The sequence below is a fragment of the Tamandua tetradactyla genome, chromosome 17 (genome assembly GCF_023851605.1).
Source record: "Tamandua tetradactyla isolate mTamTet1 chromosome 17, mTamTet1.pri, whole genome shotgun sequence".
Classification (NCBI taxonomy): Eukaryota; Metazoa; Chordata; class Mammalia; order Pilosa; family Myrmecophagidae; genus Tamandua; species Tamandua tetradactyla.
Window position 1 is genome coordinate 46545958 of NC_135343.1, and position 24462 is coordinate 46570419.

The following is a 24462-nucleotide window of genomic DNA, read 5'->3' on the forward strand; positions in this document are numbered from 1 at the left end:
CGAGACCGCCGCCGGACTCAGCCAAAGGGCGGAGACTCGGCTGAAGCCAGTGGCGGGGGGGAGGGGGCCTGGATCGCCAGGCAAAAGCTCCAGTCCGGTTTTTGCTTCCGACTCCCGGCTCCTTCCCCGCCCGCGGGCGCTTGCTCCGCCCCGCCCCGCCCCGCCCCCCACCTTGGGGCAGGTGAGCGGTGTCCAATGGGCGAGCGCCCGGCAGGTGCCCGCTAACTCGCGCCTGGCTTCGCGGCAGCCGAAGCCGGGCTGGGCAGTGAGGGGTGGGGGTCGATCCGGAAGGGTCCGGAGAGAAGGAGCTGGGCTCAGCTCCCGGGCCATAGAGGCAGCTCACAGCATCGCCCGGAGCCTGCTCCAGTGCCCGCACCGGGAGCTGCCCGCTTGGCCGCAGGGGCCGGCGCGCCTGGCTGCCAGCCGTGGCCCGACTCCGCGCTCGCTCGCTCGCACGCCCCTTTCCGCTCAGCGCCTGGCTCGCCGGCGGGGGCTGTGCGCGGGCGGGCGGGCGGGGGAGGTGAGGGGTGCGGGTGTATGTGCATGTGCCTGGCTGGGTGCACACCCCGCACGGCGGCGGCGCCAGGACGCCGAGCGCTTCCCAGAGTCCCGCTGCCTCGCTCGGCTCTGGCGGCCGCGACCATGTTCCAGCCCGCGGCCAAGCGCGGCTTTACCATCGAGTCCTTGGTGGCCAAGGACGGTGGCGGCGGCGGCGGCGGGGGCACGGGCTCTCATCCCCTGGCGACTGCCGCCTCGGAGGAGCCGCTGCGGCCCACGGCGCTCAATTACCCTCACCCCAGCGCGGCCGAGGCGGCCTTCGTGAGCGGCTTCCCTGCCTCCGCCGCTGGCGCCGGCCGCTCGCTCTACGGTGGACCCGAGCTCGTGTTCCCCGAGGCCATGAACCACCCCGCGCTGACCGTGCACCCGGCGCACCAGCTGGGCGCCTCCCCGCTGCAGCCCCCGCACTCCTTCTTCGGCGCCCAGCACCGCGACCCGCTCCATTTCTACCCCTGGGTCCTGCGGAACCGCTTCTTCGGCCACCGCTTCCAGGGTGAGTGCCCACGCTGTGTCCGCCGAGGCGGCCAGCCGGCGCCCGCTCTGCGGCGCTGCGGGGTAGGCTGGGGGCGCGCATGGGGCTGTTCAGAAGTTGGTGCCGAGAAGGCTGCGGGTCCGCTGAGGTCGATTCCCAAGCCGGAAAGAGCCGCGCTGGTTCCACCTGCACCTCTATGGCGTTGATCTCCCTCTGCGAGAGTCGGTTTGGGACCCCTAGGCTTTCCCAGGAAGATGCTCGTCTGGACGCCAAGCCCGAGTGCATCCTTGGAGCTTCCCCGGGTCTCCCCGCGGCCTGCCTCGTTCTCCCTCCTGGCTGAGCCAGTCCCAGCCCAGAGAGCGAAGCGCCCGCCGCCCTTCCTCCGCCCTGGCTGGACCCGGGACTTCGCACGTCCACCAACTCCTTGGGATCCGCCCTCGCTGGCTCGTCCGGCAGGAGAAAGTCCACTCGCCCGGGGTCTGTGGGAAGCGTGGGCATGGGGGGGGGGGGGGAGGGTGAACGGGAGAGTTAATGTTCAGTGTCGCGTGCTTCGCTGTCTTGGGATGTTTCTCAGCAACCTTGGCCCGACTTCTCCAAGTCACACGTGCTTCTAGGACCCAGGGTAGGGAAGGTTTGCAGTAGCAAACTGGTTCTTCCGCCACTCCCCCCTCCGGGAGCCCACCCTGCTGCGGAGGGACCAACGACAATCCCTCCGGGCAGGGGGCCGAGGCAGAGAGTTGTTAAGGTCGCAGCCAGACAGAGTCCCCAGATCTGCCCAGGCAATGGATTTGCTAATGAAGATCCCCCGCTGGCCTTACAAACACACACACACACATACACATACACACACACGTTTCTTGATCTGACTTTTCCAAAGGAAAAGAGAGTTGCATTTGTTGGAGTTCGTTTTCTTCCTTGAATTTGTTGAAGTTTGTTTCTCTTCTTTCCTTCTTTTTAAAAGGAGATTGTCCATCATTTGCGCTGTAATTGCTTTCCTTTCTGGTTTTATTGTGTTAGTGGAGATCGGAACCCAGCCTTGGTTGAGATTCTGCGGTTCAGAGCTGGGTAACCCGGCTTTTAAGGAAACAAATGAAAAGGACGTGGCTGGAGCTTCGGTTGCTAGGGCTAATCTGACAGTCACCAGGTCCACAAAGCCAAAGAAAATTGGATATTTGATCAAATTATCTGGATAATGGAAGAAAAATATTCTGAAGCTTTTGCTTTAGCTATTTCCCAGCAAGTCGCTTTCTTGGTCCCTATTTGTCTGACAATTTTCTCAGACCCATCTAGCCAATATATCCTGATTTGGACAGATCCCACAATGTAGGACCTCGAACAAAAATTTTATGGGCAAACTTGTCTCTGATGGGGATTTAAAAGATTTGCCCAAATTATCCGAAAAATTGCCTAAGCATCAGCCACTTTAGGCAAGAGTTCCTGTCAATTAAAACCAATACTTCAGATGAAATGGGGGTTTATTAAAATTTGAGCAAACCACTGCCAGCCCTAGCCTGAGTCTCACAGCTTGGCGTCTTTGGACGACGATAGAGTTACCGTGGTTTGTGAGCCCCGCGGGCTGGAGCTGCGGAAGGTCCGCGGGTAGGGGGATTAATGGAGGTTTGGAGAAGGAGAAGCCCGGTGGTCTGGCCCTAAGCCCTGTGGCCTCCTGCAGCTTGACTCGCGGGGAGATGGCTTCCCCGGCGGCGCCCTCGGCTTTGGATCCCGCGCCCCACGCGGGCCGGGCTGCCTTTCCCGCCTCGAGTTTCGCCCGCTCAGGTTCGGGGCGCCGAGGACTAGGGGGGCCCCGCGAGAGATCCAGCCCGGGATCTGAGCATCCCCAGCCAGGCCAGGCCGGATTAATCCTTCGCAAAACCGTCTCGGAAACTGCCGCGGCTGCCGGAGCCATCAGTCCTGGCGGACACGTTGTCGAGTTGCACAAACGGTTGGATTTTTCTCTCGAGAATCGTGTCTGGACGCGGAGATGGAGCCAAGTGCGGCCTCATTTTCGAAGCCGGAAAGCTATTGGCATTGAAGGACTTTTGGAACCCTGAGACGCTATCGCTTCGGGGCTCTACATCGCGGTGGCAGACCCAGGCGCGCCCCGGCAACCGTGCGCCCTGCGGTCCCCGCGGAGCCTCGGGCCTGCGAGCCGAGCCGACCCGGGCCCTCCGGCGCCGCGTTTTCTAGAGAACCGGGTCTCTGCGATGCTCATTTCAGCCCCGTTTTAATACGAGAAATGAAACCCTACCCGAACGAAAAGGAACATGTCTGCGCTCTGTGCGCAGCGCTCTGGGGGTGGTGCGGTATCCGCGCACGGGCAAGAGGCTTCGCTGCCACGCAAGGCGGTGGAGGAGGAAAAGCCACCCTGGGTGGTAGGGATCAGGGTCCCCCGGACCCCGAAGCCCTGGCCGGCTCATGACGCCCGTAGGAGAGGAGCCGACAAAGATCGGGAGTTGGCAGTGTTTCGGTGCTATTTCTCAGAGATCGGGAACTTTTCGGACTCAGGATCAGAGCCGGGTGCGGGCCGGGGGAGACCCTGCGCTCCGGGGCCGGCAATGGTAATGGTCTGGTGCTTCAAAGGGTGCCTTTGTTCCGGCAGGAGAACGCAGGACCGTGGGGAAGAGGAATGGTGGGATGAAGTTATTTATCTCCGCCGCCCCGAGGTCCTTTCCCTTTCCCGGCCCTAGGCGCCGGCCGAGGCCTCTCTAGAGGAGACGGCAACTCGAGCCTCAGGCGCTTTGGATCCCTGGCTCCCACTTATCGCAGCCCGTTTGTGAAAGTCTCTCTGGCTAGTTCCCAGCCAGTGCCTTGAAGGGGCCCGCAGAGAGAGAGAGGCTGTAGGAAAACGAGGTGTAGGGTTCAGTTCCCAGATCCGGGGAAGGATAGGCCGGCCCCTTTCCACCTGTCCTTGGAAACTAACAGCTCCTTTTCACAACCCGGAATTATTGCGTCCAAACAGGCCCCACTCCAGTCCCAGTCTTGCTCTGCCCTGTGGTCCAAAAAAACGGGTCTTTGCAAGAATGGTTCAGGCCACCTGCCCTCAGGTCACAGTGAGCTGCGCCCAGGTACAAAGGCACCTTAGGCACCACCTTTGGCCTCAAAGAAACATGTAGTCATAAATCTGTTTCCCAAGATGGTTAGGTTTTTTTGTTTGTTTGTTTTTAAAATCAAACAGCCTCTTTCTGACAGGGAAAAAGCCTGTTTCTTTTGGAATCAAATAACCTCTTTGCTTATCAGCATCTCAAATAATTTCCTAGCCCCCTGCTTCTTCTTTCTGGTTGGGTTAGAAGGGCCCCTGTTTCTGTACATGCTTGTGGACAGACTGCAAGGCACTTGCCATCCACCCACCACAAGACATTACAGGTGGAAATGAACTGGGGGCATTCTTTCCGTGAAGTAGACCCTAAGCAACTTAGCTTTCCCCTGAAATCACAAGACTTGGGGCAAAAGAACATGTGCATGAAGGATAGAGGAGTTTGTGGCTTCTATCCTTCACTTTGGGTTTTTAAAGACAAACCCAGAGAACTCCACCATTCAAGTGACTGACACATTGGGATGGACTGGAATCCTGCTTTCTCGGCCCCACTCTGGCTTCTCACCTCTGCATCCCACTCACTCACACTTACAGGGCTTCTCATGCCTCCTCACCTCTGACCAGGCTGGGCCAGTCGAGTTGCTGAAGCCAACCCCTATGAACCCTGGGCTGAGCTGGGCTTCCTTTCTCTCTCTGGCTCATTTGTCCAGAGGAAATGACTGTTGAGAGCTCAAAATGACATTGTATGTTGAAGTAAATCAATGAGAAGCCTTTGCTTCCCACCTTTCTCCCTACCTTTTCCTGGCCTACCACAATGGCACCCACCCCAGAGACTTTATTTCCACCTGGAGCAGGCACCTTCTTTATTTCCAATTTACCTCACTCTGCCAGACCACCTCCCTGAATATCTGTCCCCTCTACTATCCCAAGTTAAACCTCTCTTCCTTTAGTCAGGACTGAGAGCCCTGGGCCTAGCCCCAATTTGAAGGGGCCTGTGGAGAGAGTGCCCCCACTCCCAACACACACTCCTTTTGTAGCGGCACAGATTCAGCCAACTGAGATGGATAAGGTGACTGGAGGTTAGTGACTTCCTCCTGCCAGGGACCTTTGCCTCTCCCCAGGCACTAGCTCCTAATTCCTGGGCAACCCTGTTCCACAGAAAACCCCAGCAATGCAGAAGACCTGTGTAGCAGTCCAAAGTCCAAGGGCTTAGAGAAAGTGAAGTCAGGCAGTTCCCACCGGTGGAGGGAAATGAGCAGTTACCTGGTGAGTTTTCGCCAAGAGCATCTCAATTATGTGCCTTTGCTCCACTTAGATAGATTTTTCAGAGGATGGGAGATGGCAACTGAATTATCCAGAAAATTGTCTTAAAAGTAAAGCCAAAGGCCAAATTGAGTCAACCCAGTAGCCATCCGATTTCTAAAGAAATTAATTGGCTCAGTCAATCTCAGCAGTTAACTGTCAAAACATTCTATCTAGGACTGTGGTTTGTTGATGGGTCTGGGGGACTGTTGGGTGTTCCTGCATAAAAATCATGGATGACATCTTGGGCCTGTTGAGAGTCTGTTATCAGGTGCCACTGAGCCAGGGACTATGGGGGAGCCTACTGAGAGTTCTTTGAGGCTGGGGCTGTAGGTGGAAGCTTGTATTGGTTATTCCTGATCCCCCATTCCAGCATCATCTAGTCTAGTGTTGGTCTCTCCTCCTGGATATAGGAGCTAAGTCCCTGTGTTGACCAGTATTTGCCAAGGGACAGTCAAATTCTTTGAAAACCCTGTAGAGTAAATGGGTGAAAAAGACAGTAGGGAGGCTGGAGCATATATTTACATACCCTCATGCAGAAACCAATGTATCTCTGTATCTCTCTCTCTATAAAAATATAGTAGAGACAAAAATGACATCTAGATATTTAGCATGGGACTATTTAGTAATGAAGCAGGGGCTTTTTTTTCCCACCAGAGAACAGTAAGAGTTACTTGTGGGCCCAGGAGGGTTGTACCCTTGAGGCTGGACCTCCAGGTCACCTGAAGGCCTGGGAGAGAGAGATGGAGAGAGGGTTGACTTCAGAATTCCTGGAGGTTGATCTAGCCACTGGCCTGTTTTTACCACTTGCAAGGTAGAGCTTGGTTCTGCTAAGAGGAGTTTTCAAGAGCTAGTAGCTTGAGCATTTAGGTGCAAGGCTGGTTCAAGCAGATGTGAAGGGAGAACTCCGTGGGTGCCTTCCTAGCTCCTGAATCTGTGTTTGGTATTGGGGTGCTAATTGCTGTTCTCCTTATTGCGTTCCTCACACGCAGTCCTGCCTCTATCCTTGGTCCGCTTTGAGGGAGGAAAGGAGAAATGTCCTGACGTTGGTAAAGGGCAAAGCGAAAGAGAGCCAAAGGACTTTCCCCACCTTGGCCTCTTGGGCTGCTCCTGCTAGTATGGATTAGGGCTGGGTGGCCCCTCACTAGGCATGGGCCAACCTTTGGCCCAGTACAGTGACCTGCAGGGCCGGGATTCTGCTGATCCGGACTGGGTAGCCTCAGAGGCTGGGAAAGCGCTGGGGGAAGAGAATGGACTTAGGGAAGGGGCGGCAAAAGGGAAAGGGGGGAAGTGAGGCGCCCAGGGTGGAAAGGGGAGCAGTACGCTCTAGGGCGAATGGGAGCGGGACGGAGGGCCCGGCTTGGCCGGCCCCCTGGGCGGTCTAGCGCCCGGGCTGCGGCTCACGGCGCCCCTTCTCTCTGTTTGTACTTGCGTGTGTTGCCGTCGGCGGCGCGGCCGCAGCGAGCGACGTGCCCCAGGACGGGCTGCTGCTACACGGCCCTTTCGCGCGCAAACCCAAGCGGATCCGCACGGCCTTCTCGCCTTCTCAGCTGCTGCGGCTGGAGCGCGCCTTCGAGAAGAACCACTACGTGGTGGGCGCCGAGCGGAAGCAGCTGGCAGGCAGCCTCAGCCTCTCCGAGACGCAGGTAATAACCCCCCGCCAGCCAGCGGCCTGTCCTGCGCCCCGGTCGGTGTCCGGGTGGACGGGTGCAGCAGCGGCCCAAGCCTCGGCGCCAGGCTTCTCCACGCTTGGCGTCCCCGGAAGCCTTTCCTTAGAGCCTTCCCCTTTGACCGCCTGGAGCCGCGCTGAGGCCGTAGAACTTTTGTCAAGCAGTCAGGACCCTGCAGGAGGCAGAAGAAATCTGCCTTATCTCGAGTCCGGCTCCCGAAGCCCCTAAGGAGGTGGCCTGTAATCCGGGGTGGGGGTAGGAGGGCGCGGCTGCGGGAGGCCTGGCGCCCTGACCCTTCTGGGCAGCACCAGGGCATGTGGAGCCGGGCTCAGCCCTGGGAGGACTGCAGGTCTCTCCCGCCACTGTTCAGGGGGCGCTCACTAGTTTTTGCGGGGGCGGGGGGCAGGTCTTCACGGCCCTCACTGGCTTTGCTGCTGTTCATGGACTAAGCTAGCAGAGGCTTCCAGTGTCGTGTGCGGAGAAAGCCCAGGTGTTCTCAGGCGATAAACAAACTGGAGAAGCAGCGGGGTCTCAGCCAAGGTGGCTGGCCCCACTGCTGTGCCTTGGCCGGCTGCTGCTTAGGACAGAGAGGCACTGACCCCGCGCAGGCTGCAGTGTGCTCCTGGAGCTTCCAAGGGGCCTGGGCGAGGTGGGAGAGTAGACTCCGGGAACAGGAGCTGTTTTCAGTCGCCTATGGAGTGGAGGAGGGAATAAACGCTGAGGTGTTGGGGGTGGGTTGAACTGGGTGAAATTACTGTTACCATGTAGTATTTTTGTAACTGATAATTAAAAATTTTTTTTCAAAGAACCTGGGAGTTTTAGGGAGGCAGATTTGGGTCCCTTGTAAATAAAGACTGCCATAATAAATGCTGCCCGGAAGCGGCCCTAAGCTCTTGGTCGTGGTGGGTCGCGCTGGATGGGCCACTGCGGGAGAGGATTTCAAGGTCTCAATGGGCCTCGGAGGCCTTACGTCCCCCAGTTTCCCAGATTTGCTAGCCAGCTCCCATATTCGAGAGTGAGAGAAGCAGGCTCGTTCGGCCCAGCAGCTCCCACCCTGCTGGCATGTCATCTTCCATTCCTCTTTCCTGCTCCACTCGTCCTCCTGCCTTTACCCCATTCCGGGATGGTGAGAAGGCGCGCGATGTGTGTGTGTGTGTGTGTGTGTGTGTGTGTGTGTGTATGCGCGCGCGCGCGCGCGCGCGCGTCAGCCTGAGGCCTCTCCCGGGAGCCCGGTGGGGGAGAGGGACGCTTGCCGTGTCCCCAGTTCCCTGCGGCCGACCCCGCCCTCTCTTCCTCTCTCCTCTCCCAGCATTTGGGCATCTATTGTTGTATCTGCTTGCCGGCCCACTTAACGCAGTGCTCCAGGCTCCACTGCAGAACCCCTGTTTGATTTCAGATTAGCTAGCTGGGCTGTTCTAACTGCAGAGAAAAAGCTTAGGAAACAATGGAGTTGTTAAATGGATTTAAAGACATTTTAAAGAAGGATAATAAAAAATAATAAGTTAGTAAAATAACACCCCCCTTTACACTTCAGGCAAACAGTCTTAAAAGTATCGTTTAAAACAAGGTGTCAATTTTAGATGGTGTTTATAATGAAATTCATTTAAACACCGATATTTATTAAATTTTTAATTGCAGAAGTGTAATAAAAACAGCTTATAATCCCACCACCCACAGATAACACTTGTTGAAATAATGTCATTGTTTTTAAAACTTTCTGTTGTTTAGCTCATTTTAAATTAAACTTGCAAACTGAATCTAGCTGCCTATTTAAAATAAATGGACTGATTCTTCTTATTAGAACTTTCAGACATATATATTTTTAAACCAAGGCAGAATAATATAATGTACCCAGTTGTACTATCAAAACCCTTAGCTAATCTTGTCCCATCTACAAATGGGCTGCTTTTTGCATATGAAACAAAAAAGGAGGGCTGAGCCTTAGAGACCTCCTTGTCAAGGTTTGTCTTTCCAGCTGAGGACCCTGAGATGAGGAATTCCCAGCAGGCAGTCACAATTTCAAACCACTGCAGCCTTTCGAACTGACTGTGTGACCCTGGGGGATTTACTTAACCTCTCTGAGCTTCATTTTTCCTGATCCAGAATATGGGTTCTAGAAGAGAAAAACAATCAAGATGTCCAAATATGTATAAAATCATAATAAAAGCATCTAATATGAGCTCAAAGAATATTAATTTCCATCTCCAGTCCCTTTCCTGCCATTTATTCACTTAATATATCCAGTTAACATCATAATAAGATCCAAATCTGGGCTTCTTGACTCTTAGTACAGTGCTCTTCTTGCCACCTCCAGTCTCCATAGCTTTCTATCCACCTCATAAGTTATCATCTGGACCTAGGTTATATAATTACCTAATATATAGTTCACCTTTCAGTATTTGCCAGGAGAGCTTACCTGTCAGTTCCAGCTATCAGCTTTTTGTCAAGCATCAGTCACTCCCATCATCCCCTGCCATGTATTTTCACTGTCAATATCTATATTTGTCTCTCGGAACTATCTAATCTGTCCCTCCTAGATACCTGTTTTATATCTAGCCACCTACTTCTGTCTACTCTCATTATAACAGCTCCCTAAAGTTGATTAATTTACATTTCCTATTAATTCTATGTGCTTCTTCCTAGCAATAACTTGTATTGACCCATTTGCTGATTATTTCGTTATCGACTCATTTGTTTTATGTACATTCCATCTCAAACTTCCATCTCTCTAGAACTATGTAACAATTGACAGTATCTTCATACATCTGCTAATGGTTATCTGTCATCTTATTGGCTCTGGCTGTATCTTCTCTCTGGGCCTCAGTTGCTGTATCTGTGGGATTGACTGAAATGGAATCCAGGGTTCTTCCCAGATCGGAGTTTCTGTGGACTCATCTGTATTCTGCCTCAGTACTTCTGCATAATCCCTGTTCTCAGAGCTCACAGTATTCCCCCCACCTATCATAACATGCATCGGTCTTTGCTGCTACTCGTTGTTTAATTATCAGCCTTGTCCAAGGGACCAGTTTCCCAAATGTCATTTAAACCAGGGAGATCTTAAAATGCATGCACGCACAGGTGGGGTTCTATTAGGAGGTCCAGGATGGGGCCCAGGAAAAGTTTCTAGAAACAGCTCTCTGGATGATTCTAGTGAAAAATAAGCCTGGGCATCTTAGCTCTGAGAAGCAGAGGTCAAGTTTGTTTCTTGCTGCACTCTAGGGCCCAACTCAGTGCTGGTGAGGAGTAGATGCTCAATAAACATGTACTGAGTGAATGGGTCAACTTCTCTTGATTCCACACATATCCATAGGTTAACTTTACCAGGCATTCCTCTTGCTCTCTGCTGTCTGTGCTCTCTCCCTGCCCCATCTCTTTTCAGCTTTCCCTTACACTTTTAGATTGTTGATCTAGATAAAGCAAACACCAGCTCATGGATAAAACTTCCAGGAGGGTTAGGCAGATCAGTGTGGGGTCTCTGTATGCCTGAAGCTTCAGCATGGATGTTGGGAGGTGGGCAAATTGAGCTGCTTTTTGTTGGGGTGAGGCTGTGTTTAGTGAAGAATGAGGAATTTGTGCTGGGAGGGTCTTTGAGTCAACCTAAGAGGTGGAGAGAGTTCTCCTAATGGTTCTAGTTACTTACTTCCACTGCTGTGGTGCAGCCCTGGGGTCTGACCTGGGTGGGCAGACCTGGGCCTGAGTTACATCAGGGCGTTGAGTGTGGGTAAGTGTGTGTAGTGTGTGTGTGCCCACAGTGTGGGGCACGTACAGGCAAAGTGTGATGGATTCCCATAGATTGGGTGATGTCATATGTACACATCAGGTGCCAGTAGGCAATCACATGGCTGCAGGGTCTGATGACCTCTTGATAATAACCCTTGCATACTTCTGTGTAAGTATGTGTGTGTGTATGCACATGTGTGGTGCATTAGTTCTAATGGGAAAGAGAAAGTATTTGATTGCTCCAGGCCGATCAGTTGGTCAGTGTTTCCAGCTGCCTCTCCTCCCCAGCCATGAGCTTGGCTACTCTGTTAGGCAAGAAGGAGCAGACTCGATTCAAAGGCAGCTAGAAGGAACAGTAGAGGCCAGGCTGTGGGAACATTTGACCAGGGTTTTGAAGGCTAAGAGCATTCCAGATTGGGTAACTCAGACAAAGGTGGAGCGTCTTGGAAGGAATCTGGTTCATCTGAGAAACTAAGAGAAAGTCAGCGAGTCAGGGACTTGCAACACTACAAGGAACCAGACTCTCCCCAAACACAGAGGGGTCCTCCAGGCAACATTCCCACTGTGCCGTTGGGGTTTAGGGAGAGGTGAGAGGGGGCCAGAATAAGCATAGCCTCCAGCAGGGTTGGCAGCCAAACCATGTGACCTGGTTCCTCTCTAGGTCCTCTGTCCACAAAGAAGGGGCTCTGGGGTGGCCCAGGAGTTGCCCAGCTGAGTTAGGGATGTGCCATGGAGTGTCACTCTTCTTTTCTATTACTCTCAGGGCCCCGTTCCTTTCCTTTCATCAAGTTGAAAATAAGTTAATACCTGAAAGAAAAGTCATACACGTAGAAAGAAGAAAGAAAAGGTACTCACACTTTTGGCATATTTCCTTCTAGTCTTTTTACCCCATACATAGATTTTATTTTTCAATGCTTTGGTCATACTGTGCCAACACTGAGAATCCTTTTCCACCAATATTGTTAAGTCAGAAGTGTCCCCCTGTTATTACAGTCTTTGTAAACAGCACCTGGACACTCAACCCAAGGCTGCTCTCTGGAAGATAGGCAGGCTGCCTAGGGACAGGATGTATGTCCCCATGGACTGCACACCCTGTCTCTAGAGGCTACCTCCTTAACCCCGTAGTTTTCACAGAGAAAGTATTCTGAATCACCCTTCACTTGGGTGTGCCAGGAAGCTGCCCACAGCCTGAAAACAAATCTTATGCCTCAAGTTCCACCAATAAAGTGTTCCTTCTTTGGGCCAGTGTTGCTAGGGTCCATCCCACTAAAGTGTGGTGGTCAGAGTCCTTCCTAGAAGGACTCAGGAATGTGTGTGGGAGGGAGAAAGGAACAGAAAAGGCCCTCATGTTACCCAAGGCTCCCCTGGATGCCCCCATCACCAGGCTGGCCAAGTCCAGGCCTGGGCCAGCCCACTTGGGCTTCTCAGGAATGATCCCCCAGCCCTGAGTCACACACGTCCCTTGCACAGGAGGCCAGATGAGCTCTCCCGTCTACTGGCTAGCACAGCCACAGCAGGCTCCTGGGCGGGGGGGCAGGGGCCAGGCTGACTGCCAAATGGTTATGCCAAGAACCACCCAGGGCCCAGCTACCCTGCACCCAAGGAAAGGTGGGCATGGAATCCAGAAGCCCTGTGCTTGGAGCATCTGCCATCCTCCCCTGTCTACCTGAGGTGAGGCATGCAGGCTATGGGTTTCCTGTCCTGCAAGTGAGGAAAGGAGGATCTCCCCCCACCCCATTGTTGGAGGCACCCCCTCTTCCTATCTCTAGCCGGCTGCTCTGTGCAGTACTGAGCACTGGCCACCCCTCCCTAAACTGCTGCTCTAGAAACAGAGGGCATGGCAAAAAAGCCATGGTAGCCCCCTGAGGAAGCCCTGGGTGAGGTGGGCTCCGGGGAGGGGACAGAGAGGACAGTCTGGGAAGCAGAGATGTGAAGGTGGGCCTGGCTGCCAGGCCTGCTTTTGGCCACTGCTGCCTGCCTTTGCGACTCAGGGCTGAGCTTTGCAACCGTTCCCAGGGAGGAGGGGCGAGACCAGGCTGTCTCTCTGAGGAATGCTATTCTCAGCCCTACCCAGGGTTCAAGGCTCTCCCTCGGCAGCCACTGTGGCTGCCAAATCTGAGTGCTTACCATCATTCCACACTCCCTACTTGCATGGCCACTATCCATCACCCCTGTTGCAGTTGGTGGAATCTACTTGCTTTTACATTTACCATCATTCCCAGGACACAAACCACACCTCGTGACCCTGCTCCCTCTATGTCACCTACCCCCAGGGACCCTCTGGAGCAAGGGCACAGGAGGTGCCCTGGAGCTGCCAGGGCCCTCAAAAGCAGCTCTCCCATGGATGAGAGACTTGAGCCCTGAAAGGGGAAGGGACATACCCAGGGATCCACACCCAGGTCCCTCCTCCCAACTTGGAGGGAGATCTGGTCTGGCCTGGCTCTGCAAAGCCATGTAAAGAACCATGGAGTCATGTGGAGGCGACAGAAGAAAGATTTCTCCACAGTCAGCAAGCACTAAGGCCAGTCAGGGATCCAGGATGATCTGCCCAGATTATGCATGATAGGATGGTAAAGACAGTGTGCTGGACATGGAGCAAATGCTGGAGGAGGAGGGAGGAGAGAGAGAGAATTAGAGATGGGGCTAAGTCTGGGGAGGCTTCCTCGAGGAGATGAGCTTAGAATAAGCTTGACCCCATGCCCTCCCCCAACAGAGAGCATGGTGGTCTGGTCTCTGAACCCTCCCCCTGTCAGACCTCTCACTGCCTGTCACAGAGCGTCCCCCCACCCCCACCCCATGTTGACAGATGAGTTCACTTCTGTTACCTGGAATTCTTCTGGCTGTTCCTCGTGCAACCTGTTCCCACATCTGGATGGTCCACATGGATGAGAGTCACATGAGGAGGAGGTCCAGAACTGCCCTTGCAGGGCAGACATCCCCCTCCCTGGTCCTCTTCTATCTGATGAGAGTGAGGTTTTGTTGTGAGATTTCAGGCTACTCCAAGGAGCTGTCACTCCAGGGAGTTTTGAGGCTCACCTGCCCAGCTCCAGCCTGCACCACTCCAGGCTGTGGCTTAGAAGAAATTCCACACGGGGTTTCTACGAGAAGGTCCTGTGAGGTTAGAGCGCCCAGCCGTGAGTCCCTGGCCCTATGAGTGGTCTGGCTGTGCTGGCCGCTGCTCTGGGTCTAGACCCCCATCTCTAGTTCATGTAGCCATGTTCACTCCACCTCTTTTTGTGTGTGTGGCAAAGAGCACAGGGCCAGCCCTATGGGCGGGGGACCACTTCAGGTCCTCAGGGAACCCGACAGGACCCATGCCAGTGGCTTTTCATTTACTCTCTTGTGTACTGTTCACATCAACCCCAGGAAGGAGGAATTATCATCTGTCTCCTCCCTAGAATGCATCAGGGATGTAGGCAGCCAGACTCCAGGGCCTGTGCTCCTTTCCCTCTGCTCTGCTGCAGCTGCAGAAACCAGGACCCCCGAGCTCCAGACTCCTCCCTTTCCTCCTTTTCAGGGGGACAGGACAACCACCCCTCTTTCCGGCCCACTGGCCCATCTCTCCCAGCCCACCTCATGTGCACCTGGAAGAGTATCCTCCAGGCTTATCAGGGGGCAGCTGGCCAGAGGAGAGGGTCCTGACCCGGGAGGCCTGGCCATCTGTGGGCTCAGCTTCCCCATCTGGCTCCCACTTCACCTGGAGTGCTCAGGCCCCAGGGCCTGCTCAGGGGCCTCCCGGGTGTTTCTCACCTGTGCCCCCTCCCTCCCCGGCCCAGGTGAAGGTGTGGTTCCAGAACCGGAGGACAAAGTACAAGCGGCAGAAGCTGGAGGAGGAGGGTCCCGAGTCTGAGCAGAAGAAGAAGGGCTCCCACCACATCAACCGGTGGCGCATCGCCACGAAGCAGGCCAACGGGGAGGATGTCGATGTCACCTCCAATGACTAGGGGGGGCAGCCACGAACCCACTGCTGCAGAGTGCTGCTTGCTGCTGGCCAGGCCCCCGAGCGGGTCCAAGCTGGACTCTGGCCAGTCCCGGCCGGACTACGGGGAGGCCTCGAGTCATGGCCCCAGAGGGCTTGAAGCCTGGGGCCACCACTGACAGAGGGACAAGAAATGGGCTAGCTGAGGCCTGGGACTGCTCAGCAGTCTCCCCGGAGAGCCTGCCTGCCTGGGCCGGCAGCCCACCACCACAGCCTCCCAGCTGCTCTCCATTCTCTTTCTCTTATCTCTTTTTTGTTTTGATGCATTTCTGTTTTAATTTATTTTCCAGGAGCCCGCTGTAGTTCTTAGTGATCCCCTTGTGTCTCCTTCTCTGGAGAAATAATAAAAGTCTCTCTTAATCATGCCGGCATCCAGCTCCAACTCCAGAGCTCGGAAGCCTGGGTGGGGCACTGAAGACTAAATTAATTAACTCCTCTCGTTTGTTGGTGGTTGACCCTGGTGTCTAGCTCCAGCTCCACAGCGGGAGAAACTGAGTCTAGACATAGGAAGGACCGTCCTATATCTTGAGGGAGGTTGAATCAGGGATGAGAATGACAGGTGAGTCTCAGGCCCAGGTGGGCTCGGGAGGAGAGACAGAGCTCCCCCATGCTTAGGGGAGTGGAGAGTTCAGTGGCTTCTCCAAGTGAGGAGAAACCAGAGGAAAGTGGAGTGTTGGGGGCTGGGTAGAGGGGATGCCAATCCCAGAGGCCGCTGTCCCAGCCCCAAGTCCTCGCACCACTCAAATCAAATGCTCACCTGTCCCCAGATACCCCAATGGGGCAGGTCGGAGCTTCAGTGATGGCTTAAGGCTGAGCCTGCCACGGATGCCCAGGGACTCAGGTCTCACTCACCCAGGAAACAGCTGGACACAGGTCCACTGAGCTCATTAGTTCACTTGTTGCCCTTCGGTTTGTCCACTTGTCTTTCCTACTGGTCACCTATTAAGTTATCTCTCATCCTAAAATTGCAAAAATCATCTTCCTAACAGCTTCCCCTTTAGACATCTAGACCTGTCTCCATTTTTCCCCATGTGCTCCTCAACCTCTGCTCTTTGGCCTCTGCCCCATGACTCGGCTGACACTGATGACAGTCACCATGTCACCAGCTGTCCATTTGTGGCCAAACTCAACCACCTCCCCTCACTCTGGATTCACCTGCTCCCCTATCTGCTGGCCAGTGCCTCCTGACCCTACCCACACCCCATCTTCATTTTAGTACCTGGGACACCTCCTCCTGCCGCCCTGGGCTCTCCGCACTGTCCTCCAGGTCTCCTCTGCTGAACCCTGCGGTCAGCCCTTGGCCCTCCTACCTCTGCACTGTGCACTCCTGAGGCGTTCGTCTCCACTTGGCAGGACTTCTCTTGGGTCCATGTCTCCAGCAGACCTCCGCTGGGCTGCAGACCCACTGTGCCAGTTGCTGCACTCCGGGCCCCTCAGACTTATCTCCCCACCTGTTTTCCTCCTGCACTGGCCTCCTTGGCAAATGTACATTGCTTCCCAAGGTGTAAAAAACCCTGCACTCCTCCTCAATCTTCCTCTCCTCCCAGCCCCCTCCATCCGCATCTGTCCTGCTCTATTTAGATGAGCTTCCTGACTGCACCTGCTTAGTCCAGCGCTCCAGGTCTCCTTGCCACCGGCCCAAGGTCCACTCCAGTGGGGGCAGAGTGGGCACAATGAGGTTTCCATGGATGTCAAAGGAGGCTTCTTTCAGGTTGTGGCTAAGGATTATCTTCCTTGAGTTCAAATGTTGTTCCCATCACCCTGCCCCTGCCCCCACAGCTTTCCCACTCTTGGCCTCTCCTATCTCTCTCCTGGTGCCCTCTGCTCCTTCCCCATGTCTTCCCTGACCCCGAGGGACCCACAGGCTTTCCCTGCACTGAGCCTTTGCTTGTGCTGTCTTTCCCACCTGGAATGCTGAGCAAGCGCACCGTGGGTGCTTGATAGATGTGAGTTCATTGGAAGGAGATCAAAGGTCCAGGCCTATTGTGTTGGGGTACACCCAGGGGTTCAAGTGCATGAAGTCCTTCTGCTGGGAGCACAGATCCAGCTCCCACGGGGACTATCCTCATCGCTCCCCACTCTCTGTCCACCTTGCTTGTGTCCAGTCAATGTTAGAAACCAAAGGGCTTTGTCCCATCCCTACACCCCACCCCCGCCCCTATCAGCCAGGAGAACCTGACCACCACACCTTGAGAGCCCTAACCTGGGTAAGTCCAAGGTCAGCCACATGTGGACTCTCACTGCCACGCAGGTGGGCTGGCCTCTCAGGAGCATGCACACACAGGTGTGGTGACCACGCGAAGAGGCACTTCCTTCATCCCACAGGGCAGTGGAGGAATGGGTAGCTGTCTTTCTCAAGCTTCCATCTCACTTGGCTGGGGAGGGGGTGCAGGGAGATCACAGCCGAGCTCCCCCTGCCACCCAAATGCAGGTCTGGAGAGGACCCAAGCAGGCCTGCACGGCTTCCCGGGCCGGGCCAGCGGGTTGGGGGGGGGGGGGGAGTCCCCGCCGCACTCCCATCCGTCCCCCGTGTTGTGCCTCTCCCGCAGACGGTAAATATTGGTGTTGTGACTTCATTAATAAAGGCTTCTGTGAGCCTGAAAAACATGAAATCAGGAGGAACTATTTTCTGAGCTGCGGGCTTGCCAGGTTTGCTAATTTGGGAGTTTTTGGGCCCTATCCAGGGAACAAACCAAAGTCTCTCGAAGAGACACAGATGCAGCCGAGAAGGGGAGAAGAAGACAAGGAAAGCTGCTCCCTTCCCTCCCCACCAGGCCTCCCCACCTGGAGCCTGGGGCCAGACTGAGGACCCAGGGACATTGGCTGGCTGGTCTCCTGGGCATGCAGGGAGCCGCTAGGCTGGGCTTTGCCGAGTTACCCTGGGTTGGCCATTTCCCCTCAGCTGGGCTGCCCACCCCCCACCCCCCACCCCGGGGCCCTGCAGAATCTGAAGACTGTGAACTGAGGTATTTGTGAGCTCCTGTAAGAAGTCCAAGTCGCACACAACTGAATGCAAGGAGCACAGGGGAGCTGTTCTTAACTCTCTCGGTCTAATCTACGTGCCTCCCCTGCAGGGAATGATCTTTACACATCCTCTTGTCCGTGGAACCTTCTGGAATGAGTCCCCACAGCCTTCACAGTGGCATGGCTCATGCTTAGCATCTCTGCACTTCGTCTGCACCAACTCCTCCTCACGGGGGCTGCGACTGCTTCCCACAGGCCTTTGCGGGGCCCTTGTTGGGAGAGCCGGGCTCTGCCCCGGGGGCCAGGCTCCCCTGTTCTGGGGCAGCCACGCAGGGGGAGGGGAGGGGAGGCCGGCAGGCTGCGCGGTGCAGGCCCAGCCAGCTTTCCTGTCAGACTGGCGCTGCCAGTGCAGAGCCAGACATCGGGAACAGGTTTAACCAATTACCCGAGCACCCCATCTGCTGTCTGGGGTGTGTGTGAGGGTGAGTGTGTGTGAGGGTGTCTGGGAGGGCTGTGGGCGTTTGTGTGAGTGTGTCAGCGTGGGTGTGTGGCTGTGCATGTGTGCGGCCATGCACAGGTGCTGTGGTGGCTGTGTGTCCTGGTCATGCCCCCTCTTTTCTCAAAGGCCGTGGACCAGCGTACAGTCTTCCTGGGCCCCTCAAGACCTTGGGGTCCATCCACCACAGCCTCTCATTCCCTGCTCTCCTCATCACACCCACTCTTAGGACCTATGAGAACCAGAATTGCACCTTCTCTTGAGTCACAAATTTGGGTGTCTTTTCCTATCATACCATACATTCTTTCCACTTATTTGCTCCACTTGCCTCTGCGTCAGTGTGTCGACCTCACGGCACCCACCCCGGGCAAGGACCCCTCTACTTTTTCTCTGGCCCTTTCATGCCCACTGTTCTCACTTCCTCTTCCATGGGCACCCGCTTTGAACAAAGTCCGCCAGTCCCTTGTCCCACGGATGCTTGGCTGCACCTGCCTGGCAAAACCCCAAGGCTGTCTGCACCCACTTTCCATGCCTGCCCTTGCAGCTGAGGCCATGGGGGTGTCACACGGGGGAGCTGGATGGTGGCCCGCGAGGCCCGGGCTCTCCAGCCTCAGCTGAGGCCTCACCGCTGCTGAGAAGCCCACCCCATTCTCCACAGGTAGTGTCTCAAACTGTCACCTCTCCCCCCTACCTCTTTGCCCCCTTGCTCTCAGTAGAGGACCCAATTTCCATCTTCAGAGAGAAAAAGGACAGTAGCAGAAGGGGAAAATCTTTGGCTCAGTCAGAGTCCAGGTGGAAAGAGATGGTACCTTCAAACTGGGCAATCTGGGGAGCATTTAGTGAAGGAACAATGAACAAACTTTGGGAAACCAGTAAAGGATGTGGCGCTGAACCAGGACTGGTGACCACAGGGAGTCCTGATGGTCCTCAGGCTTGAGGAGGTAAGGGACAGGCCTCCAGGAGAGGGAGACCCACAGACTCAGCAGGCGGGATCAGTCTCGCTCTCCTTCCAGTCCTCCAGTTTCCTGCCTCGTGGGACAGAGAGCAGGGGCGGGCGGGAAGGGTGGGACACTAACGTGGAGGGCCAGGAAAGACAACTACACTCCTACATCCAACCCATCCTCTCCAATCCTCTCCACCTGTCTTCTGTTACCCCCGGAGACCTTTCTTGCTTTCTGATCAGGGAGGATGCTCCCACTTGGGCTCCAGGTGCTACCACCCCATCCCAGGGGAGCTCACTCCTGGACTGTTTTTCCTTTTTCCTGCCTGTACAGTCTCTTCTGACTCTTGCATCTTTGCAGTTCAACATGCCTAATAGTCTCTCCTCTGATAAAGTCCTCTCCTAATGCCAGGTCATGCTGTAGCTGTGGTCTTATCTCTCTGCCCTGCTCACAACCAAATTTCCTTAAAGAGTTGTCTACACTGGCAGTCAGTGGCAGTCCCTCTGACTTCTCAACCCATGGAGCACTGGCTTTTGCCCTGGCCACCTCCATGGAAACCACCCTCCCGAGTTCCCGCCAAGGGACAGGCTTGCATCTTCTCTTCCTTCAGCGCTCAGCTCCAGAAAAGGCAGACAATCCCATCTACTTGAAGCTCTCTTCTGTTGTCCTGTAGGATGCCACAATCTCCTTGTTCTCCTCCTACCTCTCTTGTGGCTGTCTCTCTGTCCAGGTCTCTAACACCGGGGCTCCTCAGGATTCCATCCTAGGTCTTCCTCTTCTCACCCGACGTGTTCTCTCTGGGTGACTTTTTCTAAAAAGCTAGCTGCTGCCTCTGAGTGGGGGATGGTGAAGAAGGAACCCTGTTTGGCCACTGCCCTGGAGATATCTAGCACTACAGAGCAGGGGTGCATGTGGGGGGTTGGCCTTGTGGGGAGTGGCTGTCTTGGGGGCTAATCAGTGGCAGGGGAAAGGATGAGATGGCAGGAGCAGCAGCAGCTCTGGGGGACTGAAGGAAGCTCCATTTAGAACATGAAACCAGGCTCCCAGAGGCCTTGGGAAGGGGTCACTCATCACTGCCTTCCTCTAGCATTTCTGACCCTCACTCTATCCATTGCTTGAGTAGGAGGAGAGAGGCCCCGGGGGCCGGGCAAGTGGGGACGCGGGGTAGGGGGGCAGGGGAGGCCACATTCCTGGAGTGTTAATGATCTCTGGGCTGGGCAGGAACTGAGCCCCCAAACCAGCTAAAAACAACAAACAGCTCCCAGGAGGGATTTGTGTCTGTCCTGCAAACCAAGGATTTCCGCTCAGAATTGGGTGATGGCCTGTGGGACTCTTTGCAAAGAAATTCCCCAGAAATCTGAAGACCCCTGGCCTAGAAGTATCGTTTTGTGAGCAGACCCCACCCCCATCCTTTTCCCTCCTCCCACACTCTTAGGGAGACCTGGATTCTGGGTGAGGGAGGCAGGGGCTGCCCTGACACCCGGGGAGGCCATGCATTCCTCACCTGGTCTCTCAAATCCTTGCGGCAGTCCCGGGAGCGATGCTGGGCTCTGCCTTTTATAGACCAGGACCCTGAGGCTCAGTGAGAGAAGATCCAAACCCAGAGAAGGGGCTCAGGAAACATCTGACCGGATGAATGGCTGAACAGGTGAAGTCACCGGGAAGAAGCCACCGGTCAGGCTGGGACCAAGCTGGGGCTGGAACCCAGGGCTGCCTGACCCTGACCACAGGGACTTTACTACCCAGTCCCTGGGCATGGGAGGTAAACAGCTCCTCCCTCCACCTCTGAAGGAGATCCTGAAAGAGAGGTCTTGGGAACTCGGGGGTGCTGCCTGGAGGAAAAGGAGCAGGGATATTAAGAGGTGGTCAAGTCCTGGCCCTGAGGGTCTGTGGAGGAGTTGGGAATGGGCAGACCGTGGGCATGGGCCCTTCCTATGCGAAGCCCCTCCTAGCCCCCGCCCTCCCAATACAAACAGTATGGGAATCTACCCCAAGTCCTTACCTATTCCTTGAGGGGTCCCTTAGTGGGCACCCAATAACCACTCTGTAAAGGGGGTCTTTCTTCAGAGCTCCCACCCGTGCCCTCTGCCCAGCTTCCTGCCCTCACATGCCCCTCTGCCCTTTCCTCTCTGCTTTCGCCTGGGCCCCCCAGCTGGCCTGACCCACCCTGGAGCCTGGGTCTCGGCCCCCAGCCATGTCTGCACTTCCCCAGAAATCCTCAGGCAGACCCTGACCTGGGCTCCAAAGTCTAACCCCCTAGGGGAGGGCACTCCTGGACTGTTCTTCCATTTCCTACTTTTACAGTCATGGCCACAGACCCCACTCCCCACGTCCCCCGCCCCCAAGTCACAAAGCCAAGGCCTGATGCTTTAAATCCATCATTTATTGCCCGCAGCTCATTAGTATTACATAAGTCACAGAGATTGAGAAATTTTCCGAGAAGGTTAAAAAGACTGTGCTTTCAGCAAAGTCCCCTGGATGTGGCCAAGGCATGTGCTGGTCCCTCACTCACACTGGCCCAGGCTGGAAGACCACCTTGGTTCTGTCTGACTGTCCTCCTTGTGTCCCCCACTCTTCTCCCAGGCCAGAGGCTCAGGACAGGAAGCAAGCCAGCTTACCGCTAGGGGGCAGGAAGGGGTCTGGCGGACAGGTTGGCCGCTTGGTCTTCTGGTGTCCACATTCTGATCCCTCAGAACGCTCCCCAGAAATGGGGGCAAGGGCATCCCCGAGGCAGAGGGACTGTCTGACATCCAGGAGAGGTTTGGGCAGATACTCCAGGGCTGAAGTCCAAGGGGCAGGTATGTCCTGCAGTCTGGCACTGCTGGGTCAGCCCCATCCTGACTGAGTCAAGGCTTGTCCCTCCCTCCCCAGTCATGACCCAATTCGCCCACCAAACCTCCCTGCCTCTGGCTCTGGCAGAGGAGGGATGTGGGCTGAGAGTTTCCCTTCATGGGACCTTCTGTAGCAAGGCCGGGGCTTAGCAGCAAGGCTGGCTGCCCCTCTGTCACCATCCCTCCGAGCTATAAGAGCCTTTGTCACTCCACCTCACAGCAGGCGTCCCCTCAGCAAACCTGAAGTTGCATCTGGGAGAATGACTGGAAATCATCCGGGAGACAAAACAAACAGGTTGTGAGATGCTGAGGCCCCAGGGGTGGGGCAGGCCAAGCCGGCCAGGAGCGGGGGTGGGGGTGGCAGTAAAGTGCCCAAGAACAAGGCCCTATGAGAAATGAGCTTTTCAAAACAGGGCCCAGGCAGGCCCCGCCCCAGGCCCGGGCTGAAAGCCCTGCTCCGCCCTGGCAGTCGTTGGCACACTCACATCATGGCAGGACTGCCCCTCCGACACCCTCCCCTGCTGCTCCATCCTCCGTGCTCGTCTCTGCTTTCTCCCCTGCCTGCTCAGTGCTCCTCAGCAGAGTGGGGGGCCTGCAGGGCAGCTCCCGGCAATGCCCGCGGTGGAGCCCTGCTGCTGGCTGGCAGGCAAAGGTGGCAGCGGCCCCGGGTGGGGTACCTCGGGTGGGGTGCGTGTTAGGGCCCATGGAATATCAGCCTCACCGCTGACACTGCTGACCTCAGGGAGGGGAGAGGCCTCCTGCAGCTTCCTACAGCCGCCCCTTGTCACCACCCCCCAGCCCCTCTGTCTGCATGTGCCTGGGTTCACCATCTGGCTGGAAGTCCGAAGGCGCTCGGGGCCCAGGGGCTGCCTGTCAAAGGGGTCCCATTCCAGCCGGGGGCAGGTGGAGCCAGTGTTTTCCTTGAGCTTGAGCCTTTCTGACAGGGGGTTACCTGGCTCACGCCACCCTCTGGCGGGCAAATGGGAGGAAGACCAGAGCCAGCAGCAAGGGGCTGGCTGGAAGCCCACACGGGGGTGAGAGGCTGCATGCGGCTGTGGCTCCACTCTCAGGACCAGGCAACAACCCCTCCAGAACTACAGAGTGTCTGGCAAAGATCACGTGCTCCCGGGCTGTGAGGTCACACACAGAAAAGCAAAGTCCAGTTTCTGAGGCCAACTGCTGGCCATTCCCAAGGAAGACTGCCCGTCTCTACGTCCAGCGTCCACACTGAGGAAGTGCCTTGGGAAGCCAGCATCCAGGCAGGTCAGGCAAAGGTGTGATCAAGTTGGTGGAAATGCCTCAACCCTGTCCTCCAGTGCAGGGCAGGCAGTGGACTTGTCCAAGGTCTCCTGTTTGTTCCTGGGTCGCTGCTGCTGCTCAGGGGGCGCCTGGAGTTCTGGCTTCCACACTCTTAGGCACAAGACTCTCCTACTCAGGAAGGGGTGCGGGTGGGCCAGGAGGCCTCAGTGGCTGGGGAGGCGCCCCGACAACAGCCAGTCTGGCTCCAGTGCCACCTTCAGGCCCAAGGCCCAGCCTCCCGCAGCACTGGGGCCTGCAGCCCGGGAGAAGGATCTTTCCATGGAGGCTGGGGTGCAGGCCCAGGCTTCCCTCCAAACATCACTCCTTCTTGGAGCTCCAGCCTGGAGCTCAGGTCATCCCTGGGCTCCAGGAAGCATGGCCCCAGACCCACTGGGTTTCATCAGAGCTGCCTGGCTCTGCAGGGGCCATACTCAGCAGCCGGCTGGCCACGGAGCCTCCCAGGGGATTACCTGGCCCCTTCCTAGGACCTTACTCATGGCTGGGTCATCCCCTGGGACACAGGTGCCCCCCTCTCCCCTCCCAACTCCGCCTTCAGGGACCATCTGGCCTGACCACTGTCACATCCTAAATCTACCCGCCCAGCCGTCCACTCAACCCGGCTTCCAGGCCTGCTCCCACCACCTATCAGAGACTTCTCCTGGGAGGCCGCAAACAAGGCTCAGACTAAATTCTGATAACAAGTAAAAATCAAAAAAAGAAACCAAAGTATAAAAGAATCCTAATCCAACCCCATGGGCACTCTACAATTTTTCAGCTTCACACATAATTGTGCTGAGTGGGGTTCTGACAACCCCGTGTAAGGCCCAGAAATGCACTTGATTATTTTTTTTCTTAGGAAATGCATCAGAATTTTCCTCCCCTATGTTAAAATGTGAACGGATTAGTCTTCCTATCACTGCGGGTCCTGTGCCACCCTGGGATGGCCCAAGATTGGGGGTGTCTGCTTGCCCCTCCCTGCTGGTATACCCCAAGAGACTCCTTCCCCGCCCCCAACCTCCCCGGCCTGGACACTGCCCTGGGCCGGCCGCCACTCACAGCCCTTTGTTGTACACCACTGTCCGGCTGTTTGTGGCCCGCGCAATCTCAGGCTCTAATTGAGATGTTTCAATCTGAGGAGAGAGAGAGAGAATAGAGGGAGGAAAGGTGAGAGCGGGCTTCCTGGAGAGGGGGAAGCT

The 24462-nt window shown here is 55.8% G+C and overlaps 2 protein-coding genes across 5 annotated transcripts in view; one reads left to right on the forward strand and one right to left on the reverse strand.

Moving 5' to 3' along the window:
- The first annotated feature begins 540 nt into the window (after positions 1–540).
- Positions 541–15275, forward strand: EMX1 (empty spiracles homeobox 1). 2 transcript variants are annotated; one of them, XM_077134558.1, is made up of 3 exons: positions 541–1055; positions 6832–7012; positions 14533–15275. In XM_077134558.1, the coding sequence occupies exons 1-3, from the start codon at positions 544–546 to the stop codon at positions 14698–14700; spliced, it is 861 nt and encodes a 286-aa protein (XP_076990673.1). In that variant the 5' UTR covers positions 541–543; the 3' UTR covers positions 14701–15275. The 2 variants fall into 2 exon arrangements, with proteins under 2 accessions (XP_076990673.1, XP_076990672.1); XM_077134557.1 differs by having other exon boundaries at positions 541–1051; positions 6828–7012.
- Positions 15276–22336: 7061 nt separating this feature from the next.
- SFXN5 (sideroflexin 5) overlaps positions 22337–24462 on the reverse strand; it is a 136440-nt gene continuing 134314 nt past the window's right edge. For 2 of the 3 annotated variants that reach the window (XM_077134562.1, XM_077134560.1), the window contains one exon: positions 23405–24396. In XM_077134562.1, coding sequence (XP_076990677.1) covers positions 24319–24396 — 78 coding nt within the window. In that variant the 3' untranslated portion in view covers positions 23405–24318. Of the gene's footprint in view, positions 24397–24462 lie in introns of all 3 variants that reach the window. The other variant, XM_077134559.1, reaches the window with a different exon arrangement.